This window comes from Carcharodon carcharias, chromosome 34, assembly GCF_017639515.1.
Source record: "Carcharodon carcharias isolate sCarCar2 chromosome 34, sCarCar2.pri, whole genome shotgun sequence".
Taxonomy (NCBI): domain Eukaryota; kingdom Metazoa; phylum Chordata; class Chondrichthyes; order Lamniformes; family Lamnidae; genus Carcharodon; species Carcharodon carcharias.
In genome coordinates this window covers 9,996,817-10,011,259 of record NC_054500.1, presented here as the reverse complement: position 1 = coordinate 10,011,259, position 14,443 = coordinate 9,996,817, and the positions used below count along the sequence as shown (strand labels likewise).

Here is a 14,443-nt window from a genome sequence, read left to right as displayed (position 1 = left end):
CAGCACTGAGGGAGCGCTATACTGAGGGACACAGCACTGAGGGAGCGCAGCACTGAGGGAGTGCAGCACTGAGGGAGCGCAGCACTGAGGGAGTGCAGCACTGAGGGACACAGCACTGAGGGACACAGCACTGAGGGACACAGCACTGAGGGAGCGCAGCACTGAGGGAGCGCTGCACTGAGGGAGCGCAGCACTGAGGGAGCGCTGCACTGAGGGAGCGCAGCACTGAGGGAGCGCAGCACTGAGGGAGTGCAGCACTGAGGGAGTGCAGCACTGAGGGACACAGCACTGAGGGAGCGCAGCACTGAGGGAGCTCAGCACTGAGGGAGCGCAGCACTGAGGGAGCGCAGCACTGAGGGACGCAGCACTGAGGGACGCAGCACTGAGGGGGCGCAACACTAAGGGAGCGCAGCACTGAGGGAGCTGCCAAACTTAAGACAAGACGTTAAACCAAGCCCTGGCGACGATGTGAAAGAGCCCACAGCACTGTGCAAGGAAGAGCAGGGGAACTTCCCTCTGGTGTCCTGGCCAACATTTATCCCTCAACCAACATTGCTAAGAAACAGATTATCTGGTCATTGTCACATTGCTGTTTGTGGGATCTTGCTTTGTACAAACTGGATGCCACGTTTCCTACGTCACCACAATGACTACACTTCAAACACACTCTGCTGACTGACTAAGTGCTTTTGGACACCCTGAGGCTTTTAACGACCCAATAGAAATACAAGTTCTTTTTTTGTAGAAATTGTTTAACAGGAATAATTAAACTGTTGAACTTGAGGATCCCGAAGCAAGTCTGCCAAAAATTGTTAACACTTGAGCTTCTGTAAGTGCCATGCAGCTAGGGCACAGTTGTATCTCCTTGTATTCCAGCCAAGTCGATCATTCATCCAGCTATTTAATTAAATCCAAGAGCAGCACACATCTTACACAGCAGAGATTAGCTTCCAAGATGTGTGTTGTGGACACAGAGTGAATTTTGGCAGCGCACTGCCTGTATTTAGTGATCTCATCAGGCAGTAAAAGTCAAATCAGTGGGGAGTGCCTTAGTCATGGATCAGAAGTCCGTACAACTGGCGTGAATGTAAATGTGGCTTGATCCATTAGGATTCTCTACCGTGAGTGAGAGTGGGAAGGGGGCTTGATCCCCTGGAATTCCGTAGGATAACAGTGGAAAGGAATTGGTCTGGTTTATTGGAATTACGATGGGATCATTTATCTGGAATCAGCTGTTTGCTGATTTAATTTATCGGGAGGGAGGTGCTGTATAGTGACCGGACCCTTCCTGGGTCAATGACAGTAAAGCAGGAGGATGACTTCTGCAATGTAAAACAGCTCTTGCACTATGCTGGTCAGGCATTCAGGGTAATAAATCTCCTCGTGTGGTGTCAAGTTGTCCGACTGCCCGAGAGGTAGGGGGTTGGCCGGCATTGTTTGTTCCGCTCTGAGCTGGTGCTGTGTTACAGGCCAGGTTATTTACTGTCAGGCCGTGCTGCAGACTGTCATCTCACAGTTGGGCTCTTTAAAGAATGGGAAGCATTATTTCGGAGCAGTGTCACAAGACAAAAGCAGCCTGTCATTTCCAGGGCGAGATGCAGCCTTTGCCATCAGCGCTTTGAAGTTACAGAGTCAGCATTGGTTACTTTCCACTGTATCTGGACATGTTGCACCTTCAGTGCAGTAGACTCTGATGTAGGTCAGCATCTGATCTATCATTCAGTGCTTCTGGCTCTGTCTCACAACAGACAGACCATATAAACTGCCCTCACTTCAACAGAGTTCTCACTGCAACAAACTCTGATATACCACACTATGCCTCTGGCTTTCTCTCTAATAGAGAAATCATATAAAATGCTCTCTTGATAGCGCAGCCTTCACTGTGACACAGCCTGATGAACCGTAGCATCTGATATTACCTTCCCCTGCTTGTGGATCCTTACATGCTCTGAGAGGATACCTGTGCCACAAGGCGCTCCGGCCCACTCCCACCCTAACTATTCGGGAGCATTAAGCGGGGTGGCTGGCACTTTGCCAGTGGCGGGAGGCTCTGCACCCCCCCACCCCCCCACCACCACCCCCCCCCTTCCCTTCCCCCCGCTGTGTTGGGTGGCAACCAATTTCATGGAGGCAGCCTCCCTATGGTTGCTCAGCAGGACCTTCGGATTCAGATACTCCATGACCCACCCCACTCTACGCTCCCTCCAGTGGGCTTTCCCCTCCAATCCATGCCATCCTCCACCCTCGGGCATCTCTATTTTCTCAATCGAACCCAACCCTCTGAGCCCCCTCGGGTCTCCTACCTGTCTCAGCAGCTCCCCACCTCTCCCTGCTGGGGCCTCTGATTGGTCAGGCAGCGTCGGAAGCCTGGGGCACTAGCCTCCTTTATTGGACGGTGGACCTGGAGACGGCCAATCGGGAGGCCCTCCTCTCAGACAGTCGCCGGGCAGGTTCCTCCACCGGCAAATCTGAGCTCCCATTTAGTCCCGGCACAGGGGAGACCAAAGCTCTCTGCGAAATTAAGCCCCAAATTTCCGTTTGTCGACAAATTGACACCGACGTATTGACCAGTCAGCGCAAGGTTTCCTTTGGTCTGGATTTAATTCCAAACTAGTGAACATGATTCCCTTTCATTTAGAGTTGGCTCAGGACATGAGAAAGAAGGAGCTTAAATTTATACAGCAAAGGCCCGGATTTAAGGCAAATAGAGAAACAGCAGGGGGTCAGCCTTTCAAAGGGCTAACATAGGCATGATGGGCCAAATGGCCTCCTTCTGCGCTGCCTGGTTAGATACTAGAATAAGAGCATAGGACTTAGGCGTCAGCTGTTCAGCCCCTTGAGCCTGCTCCGCCATTCAATAAGACCTGGTTGTGTTCTCAACTCCACTTTGTCACCTGATGGACTATAATGTGAGTGAGTGTGAGGTTATCCACTTTGGTAGGAAAAACAGAATTTGGTAGAAATGCAGAATATTTCTTCAATGCTGAGAGGCTGGGAAGTGTTGAACTTCAAAGAGACTCAGGTGTCCTTGTTCATGAGTCACTGAGAGCTAACATACAGGTACAGCAAGCAATTCAGAAGGCAAATGGTATGTTGGCCTTTATCACAAGAGGATTTGAGTACAGATGTCTTGCTGCAGCTGTAGAGAGCCTTGGTGAGACCGCACTGGTGTATTGGATATGGTTTTGGTTTCCTTACCTAAGGAAGGATAAACTTGCTTTAGAGGGAATGCAGCAGTTGAATCCCTGGGACAGCGGGATTGTCTTATGAGGAGAGATTAAATAGACTGGGCCTGTATTCTCTAGAATTTCAAGGTATGAGAGGTGATCCCACTGAAGCCTTACAAACTTCATGCAAGTCGTGACAGGGTGGGTTTGGATAGGATGTTTCCTCTGGCTGGGGAGTCTGGAACCAGGGGACACAGTCTCAGGCCATTTAAGACTGAGATAAGGGGGAATTTCTTCAGTCAGAGGGTGGTGAATCTTTGGAATTCTCTAGCCCAGAAGAGTCTGGAAGCTCAATCATTGAGTATGTTCAAGACTGAGATCGATATATTTCTGGATACTAATGACATCAAGGGACATGGGGATATGGGGATAACGACATTGTCACAATGTCACATAAGTGACATTGAGGTAGATGGTCAGCCATGATCTGTTTGAATAGCAGAGGAAGCTCGATGGACCAATTTGCCTACTCCAGCTCCTATTGCTTACATCTCTACGTCTGCCCACCCCCACAACCCCAACACCATCATAACCCTCGACTCCCTTGTCAATCAAAAATCTGTCTAACTCAGCCTTCAGTATATTCAATGACCCAGCCTCCAACTGCTCGGTGGGATAGAGAATTCCAAACACTAACAGCCCTCTGAGACTGGGGGGGGCGGGGGGAATTCTGCTCATCTCCTATATCGTGGCTTTCCCCATCTCGGGAATTCTGAAGTGTTTTATAGCCAAGAAAGTATTCTGAAACATAGTCACTGTTATAAGGTCGGAACCACTGCAAACAAGACGTGAGCTGCAAGCTCCCACTTACAGCAATGAGTGACCTGTTATGGTTTTAGTCATATTGGACATGAGCTCTGGGCTTTTATAATTGTGGGAGGTATTTCCCAGTTGTTGTATCGAATCGTATTTCCAGTTCTTTTCCTACTTTGTTTTATGCACTGTCCAGAGGCACACCATGGTAATTTGCCAAGGCTGCTTCATCTCCCAAACCCATGAGTGCACCACCTAGACATACAAGGGCAGCTGCGAGAGAACACCACCACCCTCCGCACACAGTCCTGACCGAGTTAGCTATATCATTTTTTTCTTTATTCATTGGATGTAGGCGTCCCCTAACTGCCCCTCATTCTGAAGGCATTTAAGAACCAGTGTGGGTCTGGAGTCACGTGTAGGCCAGACCAGGTAAGGGTGGCAGTTTTCCTTCCCTAAAGGGCACTAGTGAACCAGAAGACAATTGGTTTATTTTTGGGTCACCACCAGACTTTTTAATTTAAATTTCACCATCTGCCACGGCGGGATTTGGACCCAGGTCCTCAGAGGATTACCCTGGGTCTCTGGAATACTAGCCCAGTGACAATACCACTATGCTACCACCTCCCCACATTGCGGGTCTTCCAGCATCATTGAGTCAACATCCTGATTAGCTTCCCAAGCTGCAGCGTGATGACCACCAGATGACCTATATTCACGGTGGTGACTGAGGGATGAACGCTGCTCAGGACACTGAGGAGAAGCCTCCTGCTCTTCTTTGAGACAGCGCTGTGGCCTCTGTTGCCTCCTCCTGAAAAGGCTGGCGGGGCCTCAGTTTAATGGGGGTGGGGGGGGGGTGGGGGGGTGGGAGTGCGCACTGACAGCTCCCTGAAGGCACAGAGCTGCCTCAGGGAGCGGAGGGGGTTTTTACAGTGAAAGATAAACATTTTACTCATGATACAAACACGTCCCCACATGTGACTCAGTCACATGAAGTGGGACATGTTTAAAAAAAAAAAGATGTTAAGGAATTTAAATTTTGTTTTTTAAGTTAAGCTTTGGAAAGCTCATCCCGCACGTGGATGAGGTTTGGTTAAAAATGCGAAGGCTGCCGGGCCTATTCGCTCGCCCACCAACCGATCGGCTGAGCGGGCAGCGAGAAATGCAACTTAATTGATTACTTCGGGGCCTTAAATAGGCCTCTTAATTTGTCAGTGGGAGCGCAGCCGCCTCTCACGTGCGTGGTGATGTCGGGATGCTCAGCCGATGTCATCGCCCCCTATTTCACTCCCGTTCGGGTCGGGCGCGGGACGGAAAATTCTGCCCAATGCCCCTTCCGAAAGACGGGAGGGTGAGCCTGGGGGAGGGTGAGCCTGGGGTCTGAGCTCCGGCCTTCTGATTGGGGGCTCGAACCCACAGCTAGTCGGACTCTGAGGTGGGAAGCGCTATCCACCGAGCCGTAACCAGCACCCCCCCCCCCCGCCCCCCTCCCCCCCCCACCTACGGTCCTCCCTGAGCGCACAAAGCCACAAGCAGGCCCTCTACACATGCTCAAGGAATGTGCAAACTATTACCTCCCAAAACCTCATGAGAAGCAGCTGGGAAATCGATACCACACTGGAGAACTCCTGGGCCTGCCTGTACTGACAGACTCCTGCTCCTCTCTCTCATGGACTCTGACCGATGGCTGATTTGCTTTAGCAACAGAGCAGCATTTTCACCCTGTCCCCCACCCCCCCCACTGTTCCACTCGGCTTTTTGTGGGGGCCTCACGTTGGGCTGCGAAAAGCCTCGGTTAACTGTGCTCAGAGGTACGGCATCCGAGTTAACGAGAGGGTCACACAGAGAACTGAATTTCCACCCGCTTACAAGGGGCTAAAGTGCCAAGCCATTGACCCGATGTGAAATGGATCTGTCTGTGAGAGAAATCTAAGCGCTCTCTATAATTCCTAATCGCACTCAAGAAACTGAGCTCTCATTACAGCGCTCAGGCTGCCTGAGCGATATAAATTTGTGCATGAAACATATCAATGTATGTAATAGGATTAGTCACAAGAAAAAGAAATATCCAATAATTACTGAGTCCCTTTCAGCAATGTAGAAACACCGGTCAGCTCCAAGTCCACCTATTATTCTTTCCTATAATTAACATGAAACCAGCTATATCCGTTCGATTGCTGAGAAATATCATTTGTTTCCCTTTATGGTTTGGGATTTTCACTAGCGTAATCTGATTGCTCATCTATCTCTTTAATTGTTTTCTGTGCCCACTGTCATGAGCTATTCTGCGACAGTCCTTCCCATGGGCCTCTGCTGTTCTTATCCTGCAAAATGGCTGCTACCTTTGGGGAGACCACGTTTGTAAAATGGCCGCCTGCCACCTATCTCGACCTCATTACCACCTTTCTTGAGCCCTTCACTGTCTCTGAATTGTCAGATGGCTTATCTGACATCCAGTACTGGATCAGTAGAAGTTCCCTCCAATTTTCCATTGGGAAAGACTGAAGCCATTGTCATTGGTCCCCACCACCATCTCCATCGCTCTCCCTGGCAACCGTTTGAGGCTGAACCAGACTGTTCGCAACCTCAGTGTCATAGTTGACACTGAGATGAGCTTTCAGCCACACATCAATGCTTGTACTAGGACCATCTAATTCAACCTCCATAAGGGTGCTCATTTCCACCCTTCCTCAGCTCTTCTGCTGCTGAAACCATCGCCTGTGCCTTTATCTCCAGGTTTGACTCATCCAATGCACTCCCAGGCAGCCTCCCACATTCTACCCTCTGTAAAACTGAGGCCATCCAAACTCTGCTGCACACATAGTTTGCATCGAGCCCTGTCTGTCCATCACCACTGTGCTCGCTGACTTACTTTGGCTTCTGGTTAAACAGTCTCTCACTTTTAAAATCATCACCCTTGTTTTCAAATCCTTCTATGGCCACTGCCCCTGTCTACTTCCGTAATCTGCTCCAGCCCCACAAACCTTCGAGATAATCTGCGCTCCTTTCGTATAGGCCTCTTGAACATTCCAATTTTAAGCGCTCGCACATTGGTGGCCGCGCCTTCAGTTGCCTGAGCCCCAAGCCCTCCCTACACCTCTTCCGCCTCTCTACCTCACTTCACTCCTTTAAGCCGCTTCTTAAAAACTACCTCTTTGACCAAGCTTTTGATCACCTGGCCTAATATCTCCTAGTGGGTCTCGGTGCCATACTGTGTGTTATGATGCTCATGTGAAGCACCTTGGAATGTTTTATTACACTGGAGGTGCTATATAAATGCAAGTTGTTGTTGTAATCTTGTGGCAGACCCATCGGTAAAATGGCTGGTGAGAGAGGTTTGGGGCTCATCCGATGGGAAATGGAGTGTTAGAACGGCTCCAGGGTCGAGGGGATTGAGCTACAACGTTCGGTTAGAGAAGCTGGGATTGTCCTCCCCGGGAGGAAAGGAGGTTGAGGGGAGATCAGATCGAGGCCTACAAGATGGTGGCAGGTTTAGGCAAGGTGCACAGAGGAAGGTTGTTCCCATTGGCTGACGGTACAAGTTGGGGGGGGGGATTTTCCAGCCCCACCCGTCGCGGGACTAGAGATTAGTATTCATTAATCATTCTTCCACCTGATTAGTTAAGGGGATACGTGGTTCACATTGGCCCCAGATTCCTTGTAAAGGGAACCCTGCTGAAAAGCCTCTATAATCATTGCAGGTTCCAGTGCAGAAACCCATAGAAAGTCAATGCTTTGAACAGCTCCTGCTATCTGTTCTCTGTTGACTACCTAATCGAGGCCTTTAAATATTGTAGACTGGCTGGAAGTGTAAGACCAGGGGAAATAAAATGACATCTGTCTGTAAAGAGTGATAAATGTTTGGAATAATCTGCTTAGTGTAATTTTTTGATTCATTTTGATTCATGGGATGTGGGTGTCGCTGGCCGGGCCCAGCATTTATTGCCCATCCCTGATTGCCCTTGAGAAGGTGGTGGTGAGCTGCCTTCTTGAGCCGCTGCAGTCCATGTGGTGTAGGTACACCCACCGTGCTGTTAGGGAGGGAGTTCCAGGATTTTGACCCAGTGACGGTGAAGGAACGGCCGATATATTTCCAAGTCAGGATGGTGAGTGACTTGGAGGGGAACTTCTAGGTGATGGTGTTCCCCATCTATCTGCTGCCCTTGTCCTTCTAGGTGGTAGAGTTTGAGGGTTCAGAAGGTGCTGTTAAAGGAACCTTGGTGAGTAGCAGCTTTGCATCTTGTAGATGGTACAAACTGCTGTTTCTGTGCGTCGGTGGTGGAGGGAGCGAATGTTTGTGGATGGGGTGCCAATCATGCAGGCTGCTGTCTCCTGGATGGTGTTGAGCTTCTTGAGTGTTGTGGGAGCTGCACTCATCCAGGCAAGGGGAGAGTATTCCATCACACTCCTGACTTGTGCCTTGTAGATGGTGGACAGACTCTGGGGAGTCAGGAAGTGAGTTACTCACCACAGGATTCCTAATCTCTGACCTGCTTTTGTAGCCACAATATTTATATGGCTCGTCCAGTTCAGTTTCTGGTCAGTGGTAACCCCCACGAGTTGATAGTGGCAGTTGAAGCAAAAACATGTGGGGTGTTCACAATAGGGCTGATTCCCTATAACTGGATAATTAAAGCACTAGAGAGATGTGATTTGTTGGGAGAGTTAAGGGGATAGAGGAGTGAGCTTTGATGGGAGAGTTAAGGGGCTAGAGGAGTGAGCTTTGATGGGAGAGTTAAGGGGATAGAGGAATGGGTTTTGATGGGAGAGTTAAGGGGATAGAGGAACGGGTTTTGATAGGAGAGTTAAGGGGATAGAGGAATGGGTTCTGATGGGAGAGTTAAGGGGATAGAGGAATGGGTTTTGATAGGAGAGTTAAGGGGATAGAGGAATGGGTTTTGATAGGAGAGTTAAGGGGATAGAGGAATGGGTTTTGATAGGAGAGTTAAGGGGATAGAGGAATGGGTTTTGATGGGAGAGTTAAGGGGATAGAGGAATGGGTTTTGATAGGAGAGTTAAGGGGATAGAGGAATGGGTTTTGATGGGAGAGTTAAGGGGATAGAGGAATGGGTTTTGATAGGAGAGTTAAGGGGATAGAGGAATGGGTTTTGATAGGAGAGTTAAGGGGATAGAGGAATGGGTTTTGATAGGAGAGTTAAGGGGATAGAGGAATGGGTTTTGATGGGAGAGTTAAGGGGATAGAGGAATGGGTTTTGATGGGAGAGTTAAGGGGATAGAGGAATGGGTTTTGATAGGAGAGTTAAGGGGATAGAGGAATGGGTTTTGATAGGAGAGTTAAGGGGATAGAGGAATGGGTTTTGATAGGAGAGTTAAGGGGATAGAGGAATGGGTTTTGATGGGAGAGTTAAGGGGATAGAGGAATGGGTTTTGATAGGAGAGTTAAGGGGATAGAGGAATGGGTTTTGATAGGAGAGTTAAGGGGATAGAGGAATGGGTTTTGATAGGAGAGTTAAGGGGATAGAGGAATGGGTTTTGATGGGAGAGTTAAGGGGATAGAGGAATGGGTTTTGATAGGAGAGTTAAGGGGATAGAGGAATGGGTTTTGATGGGAGAATTAAGGGGATAGAGGAATGGGTTTTGATGGGAGAGTTAAGGGGATAGAGGAATGGGTTTTGATAGGAGAGTTAAGGGGATAGAGGAATGGGTTTTGATAGGAGAGTTAAGGGGATAGAGGAATGGGTTTTGATGGGAGAGTTAAGGGGATAGAGGAATGGGTTTTGATAGGAGAGTTAAGGGGATAGAGGAATGGGTTTTGATGGGAGAATTAAGGGGATAGAGGAATGGGTTTTGATGGGAGAGTTAAGGGGATAGAGGAATGGGTTTTGATAGGAGAGTTAAGGGGATAGAGGAATGGGTTTTGATAGGAGAGTTAAGGGGATAGAGGAATGGGTTTTGATAGGAGAGTTAAGGGGATAGAGGAATGGGTTTTGATAGGAGAGTTAAGGGGATAGAGGAATGGGTTTTGATGGGAGAGTTAAGGAGATAGAGGAATGGGTTTTGATAGGAGAGTTAAGGGGATAGAGGAATGGGTTTTGATGGGAGAGTTAAGGGGATAGAGGAATGGGTTTTGATGGGAGAGTTAAGGGGATAGAGGAATGGGTTTTGATGGGAGAGTTAAGGGGATAGAGGAATGGGTTTTGATAGGAGAGTTAAGGGGCTAGAGGAATAGGTCTTTTGAGCTCTTGGGTGCACTGCAATGCCTGAGCCAGTGTAAGTGATACATTGGAATTCATTTTAATGATTGCTTCAGTTTCAACTCAGGGATCCAATCATGGGACACCCTGTTACCACCTCATCTCTCTGTGGATGCCACCTAAGTTGGTCCATTGATTTATTGGTCAGGTTCAATGTACTGGATGGACTCTGACTTCCATTAATGTACTTGGTGCTTGTCCCTGCTAGCCTTGGTGTTGGTAGAGTCCTCATAAAGTGTCTGTTATATTTGGAGCTGAATTTGAAAGGTTTGGGGCTTGCTCTCAATCAGTCTGCAAGTATCCAATAAACAGCAGAGGGCTGTCCTATCCAGCTGTTATAATATAGCAAGCCAACTTGCGCACAGCAAGTTCCCACAAACAGCAGAATGATGGCTATGATAGAATAATCTGTTTTAGTGATGGTGGGTTGAGGGATAAATATTGGTCAAGACACTGGAGAGAACTCCCCTGTCCTTCACTCACACTTTACCCAATTCAGGGAGTCAGAGCCTATCCCAACAGGCAGGACACCAGCCCATCACAGGGCACATACTCACACTAAGGGACAATTTACCAATCCACCTAACCAGCACATCTTTGGACTGTGGGACAGAACCAGAGCACCCAGCAGGAATCCACACAGACATAGGGAGAACATGCAAACACCACATGGAGAGACACCTGAGTCAGGGTTGAACTGGGTCTCTGGAGCTATGAGGCAGCAGCGCTAACCACTGCACCACCCACACCGCTGTTTGTCTTTGAATAAAACCATGGGACCTTTTACATTGAGCTGAGGGGACAGATGCCTCCCCCACCCCCTGTTGTTTGCCTAGCTCCATCTCCTTTTCTGACTGACTCCACCTCTCTTGCAGGCTGTATTTCGATTAAACGGTTTCCTTGTGTCTCCACAGAATCACTGGAATCGAGACCACGATGACACGGGGTCCACGCATTCAGGCACGCCCGGGCCCTCCAGTGGGGGCCTTGCATCGCACAGTGGGGATAACTGCAGTGAACAAGGTAACTCGCTCTCCGCGCAGCGCTCACCCACTTTGTTCCAACTACGTCATCACCACCAAAACTAAAATAACTGCTTGGCCTTTCCGGACTGCTGGCCTGGTGGCTATGCAGCCTTCACCACGTTTCATTAGGTGAATCCCATTCAAACGGAAGCACCCAGCTTGCAGCCAGTCACTCAACCACCGTTAGCTTATTTCAGTCGGGGCTGGATGTCACTGTAGGCCTCAGAGGCCCTCTCTGGGCCAATGTTCCTGATTATTACTCACCGAGTGCCTCTGGGCTTTACAGTTAGGCTGAGCCGCGATGCTCACACAGCCAAATAGCCATGCCGGAAGATTGCCACTTGGACAGGGCCCTAGAAGGATGGCCAACACCCAGATCTCCCCAGTAAGAGTTTGGATCTACAGGAGAGGAGGTAGCAGGCGCTTTAATAGTTGTCTTGCGCAGTAGTAGCCGGGCTGAATTTTCTGACAGAGCTTTCTGATTATTTTCATAGTTCCTGGGATTAAGTAGGATGTATAGCACAGAAGCAGGCCATTCGGCCCAGTCAGTCCATGCTGGTGTTTATCCTGGTGCTTTACCTAGCATCCCTGAGCTAAATCTATCTTTTTTACCTCAGCGACTCGACAAGTCCCACATTCTCACCATTCTCTGGGAAAGAAAGTTCCTCTTGAATCCCCTCTTGGTTTTTATGAGTGACTATTTTATAGTTATTGCTCCCTAGTTTGGAACAAACGGACACATCTTCTCTGAAAGAGGAATGTATCAATCCCGGTGACTGTTTAAGCGAGAATGAGAGGAATGCTGAAAGATTTTGAAATGTAGGGAGCCTTGGCATACACCAGATTGTTTTCTGTAGAAAATTACAAATTGCAGCAGGCAAGGAATGCACAGGATGTAGACTTGGGAGCGTCTGCAGAGCAGTAATCTCATTTATAGGGCAGAGGTTAAGCGCTCCCAGTCAGCTGTGGAAGGCTCACGTGACAAAGGACAGAAAAGGATGACCTGGTCCAATGAGCCAGTCCCAAAAAAACGACCAATCAAACTCCCTCCTGACAACCTTCCTCCGTCTTAAACTCACCCCAAGCTGCAGCATCCGACCTGTGACCTCGCCAAATGAGGTGCCAAACTATTGCCTGTTTGGTGCCGTGTGTAGAAGTGGACTCAAGTCTTTTATTCTTTTATGGGGCATGGGGTGTCACTGGCAAGGCCAGCATTTGTTGCCCATCCCTAATTGCCCTTGAGTGGAGTGGCTTGCTCACCCATTTCAGGTGGCAGGTAAGAGTCAGCCACATTGTTTTGGGTCTGGAGCCACACGGAGGCTGTTGTCATGTGCCTTTAAGGGATAGCAGCATGACATCACTAGAAGGGAAATGTGTTACATGATCCAGTCTTAGTTTCACTTTTGCTTTGAGCAGAGAACACACACACAGCTCTGATGTCCTCCAGCTTCATACCTCTGTGGAACTGTTCTCATGTGTCCAGCCTTAATGAATGAACCCACAACGTGTTAGTGAGTTATTGGTGCCTTGTGTTATTATACCAGCACAACATAGGCCAGACCGCATAAGGATGGTAGATTTTCTTCCTGAATGGGGGTTAGTGAACCAGATGGGTTTTTATGGCAATCAGTGATAGTTTCATGGTCATTACTGCAACTAGCTTTCAACCAGGTGTTGTGGTGGGATTTGAACCCATGTCTTCAGCAGATTAGCCTTGGTCTCTCAATTATTAGTCCAGTAACATTATCACTACACCTTCCCTAGGGCCCATTATAGCTAACAGAGGCAGTAAAGGTTCATCAGCCTGGGTTGGCACCAGTTCAACACCTTGGCATATTGCAGCACCCAATCGCCTCAGAGTTAATATCGTACAATAACGTCACATTATCAGTTCGTGATGCTGAACGTTTACATAGTTGTTGATGTCTTGCTGAATTATACACTTAGTGTAAGGTTAGTCAGATAGTTGGTAGAATTCCAGCCTGGCAGTGCCCGATTTGTACTGACTGGGTCTGGCGCCAATTCCCATGGGCTGGGAAGAAAGAATTTGCATTTCTGGAGCAACTTTCAGGATGCTCCAGAGTACTTTATGGCCCACCAGCACCTTCCCAAGGGGCAATTAGGGATGGGCAGTAAATGCTGGCCTAGTCAATGATGCCCCACATCCGGTGAAATAATTTTTTTAAATGGCCAATTAAATACTTTTGAAATGCAGTCACTGCCATAATGTAGGAAATTTGGGAACCAATTTACACACAGGAAACTCCCTCAAACAGCATTGAGAAGATGACCAAGGAGAGACTAGGACCCGAGGACACAGCTTCAGAGTAAAGGGAAGACCTTTTAGAACAGAGATGAGGAGAAACTTCTTTAGCCAGAGAGTGGTGAATCTATGGAATTCATTGCCACAGAAGGCTGTGGAGGCCAGGTCATTGAGTGTATTTAAGACCAAGGTAGATAAGTTCTTGATTGGTAAGGGGATCAAAGGTTACGGGGAGAAGGCGGGAGAATGGGGTTGAGAAACTTATCAGCCATGATTGAATGGCGGAGCAGACTCGATGGGCCGAATGGCCTAATTTCTGCTCCTATGTCTTATGGTCTTATGGTCTTCTGATTCAAGAGGTCAGAGTGTTATCCATTGAGCCACAACATTCATATAAATGCTAAAGAGAGCTGTGTATCCTGGTCACAGCTTCAAACATTAAAAGAACGTGTCTTCAGGATGTGGTGGTGTTGGGTGAGGCTGGCATTCCATATGACCATCTCTAGATACCCCGAAAAGATGGAGGTTAGCCTTCTGTAGAGTTGGCATTAACAGCTGGGCATGGTTGGCCATCTCTGGCCGGACCAATCCCTCAAAGTTTTGCCTTGTGACCTCTCACCTCTGGTCACCCCTTCCAGTTCAAACAGGTTTCACGCCCCCCCGCCCCCCCCCCCCCCCCCCCACCACACCCCCTCCCACGGCCAACAACCCTCCCTCCCTCCCCTCATCCCACAACCCCCATACACCCCTAACCTCCAACAGTTTTATCATTAATAAGTGGAAATATTGAAAGAAAACATCAAAATAAGGCACAGCTTTATCGAAGGCCTTCACAGCGGAGAGACATAAAGAAACTGGGATTGTTCTCAGGGCGGAGATGGTTGAGGGGAGATAGACTAGAGGTGTTGAAAATATGATGGACTTTGATGGTGAGGAATGGTTCCCACTGGCCAGTGGGTC

General features: G+C 48.6%; 1 protein-coding gene across 3 annotated transcripts in view; it reads left to right on the top strand.

Moving 5' to 3' along the window:
* The window catches only part of LOC121272718 (homeobox protein Meis1-like), a 227,837-nt gene that overhangs the window by 132,527 nt on the left and 80,867 nt on the right, over positions 1-14,443 (top strand). For all 3 annotated transcript variants that reach the window (XM_041179489.1, XM_041179490.1, XM_041179491.1), the window contains exon 7: positions 11,110-11,218. In XM_041179489.1, coding sequence (XP_041035423.1) covers positions 11,110-11,218 — 109 coding nt within the window. The remainder of the gene's footprint in view (positions 1-11,109; positions 11,219-14,443) is intronic.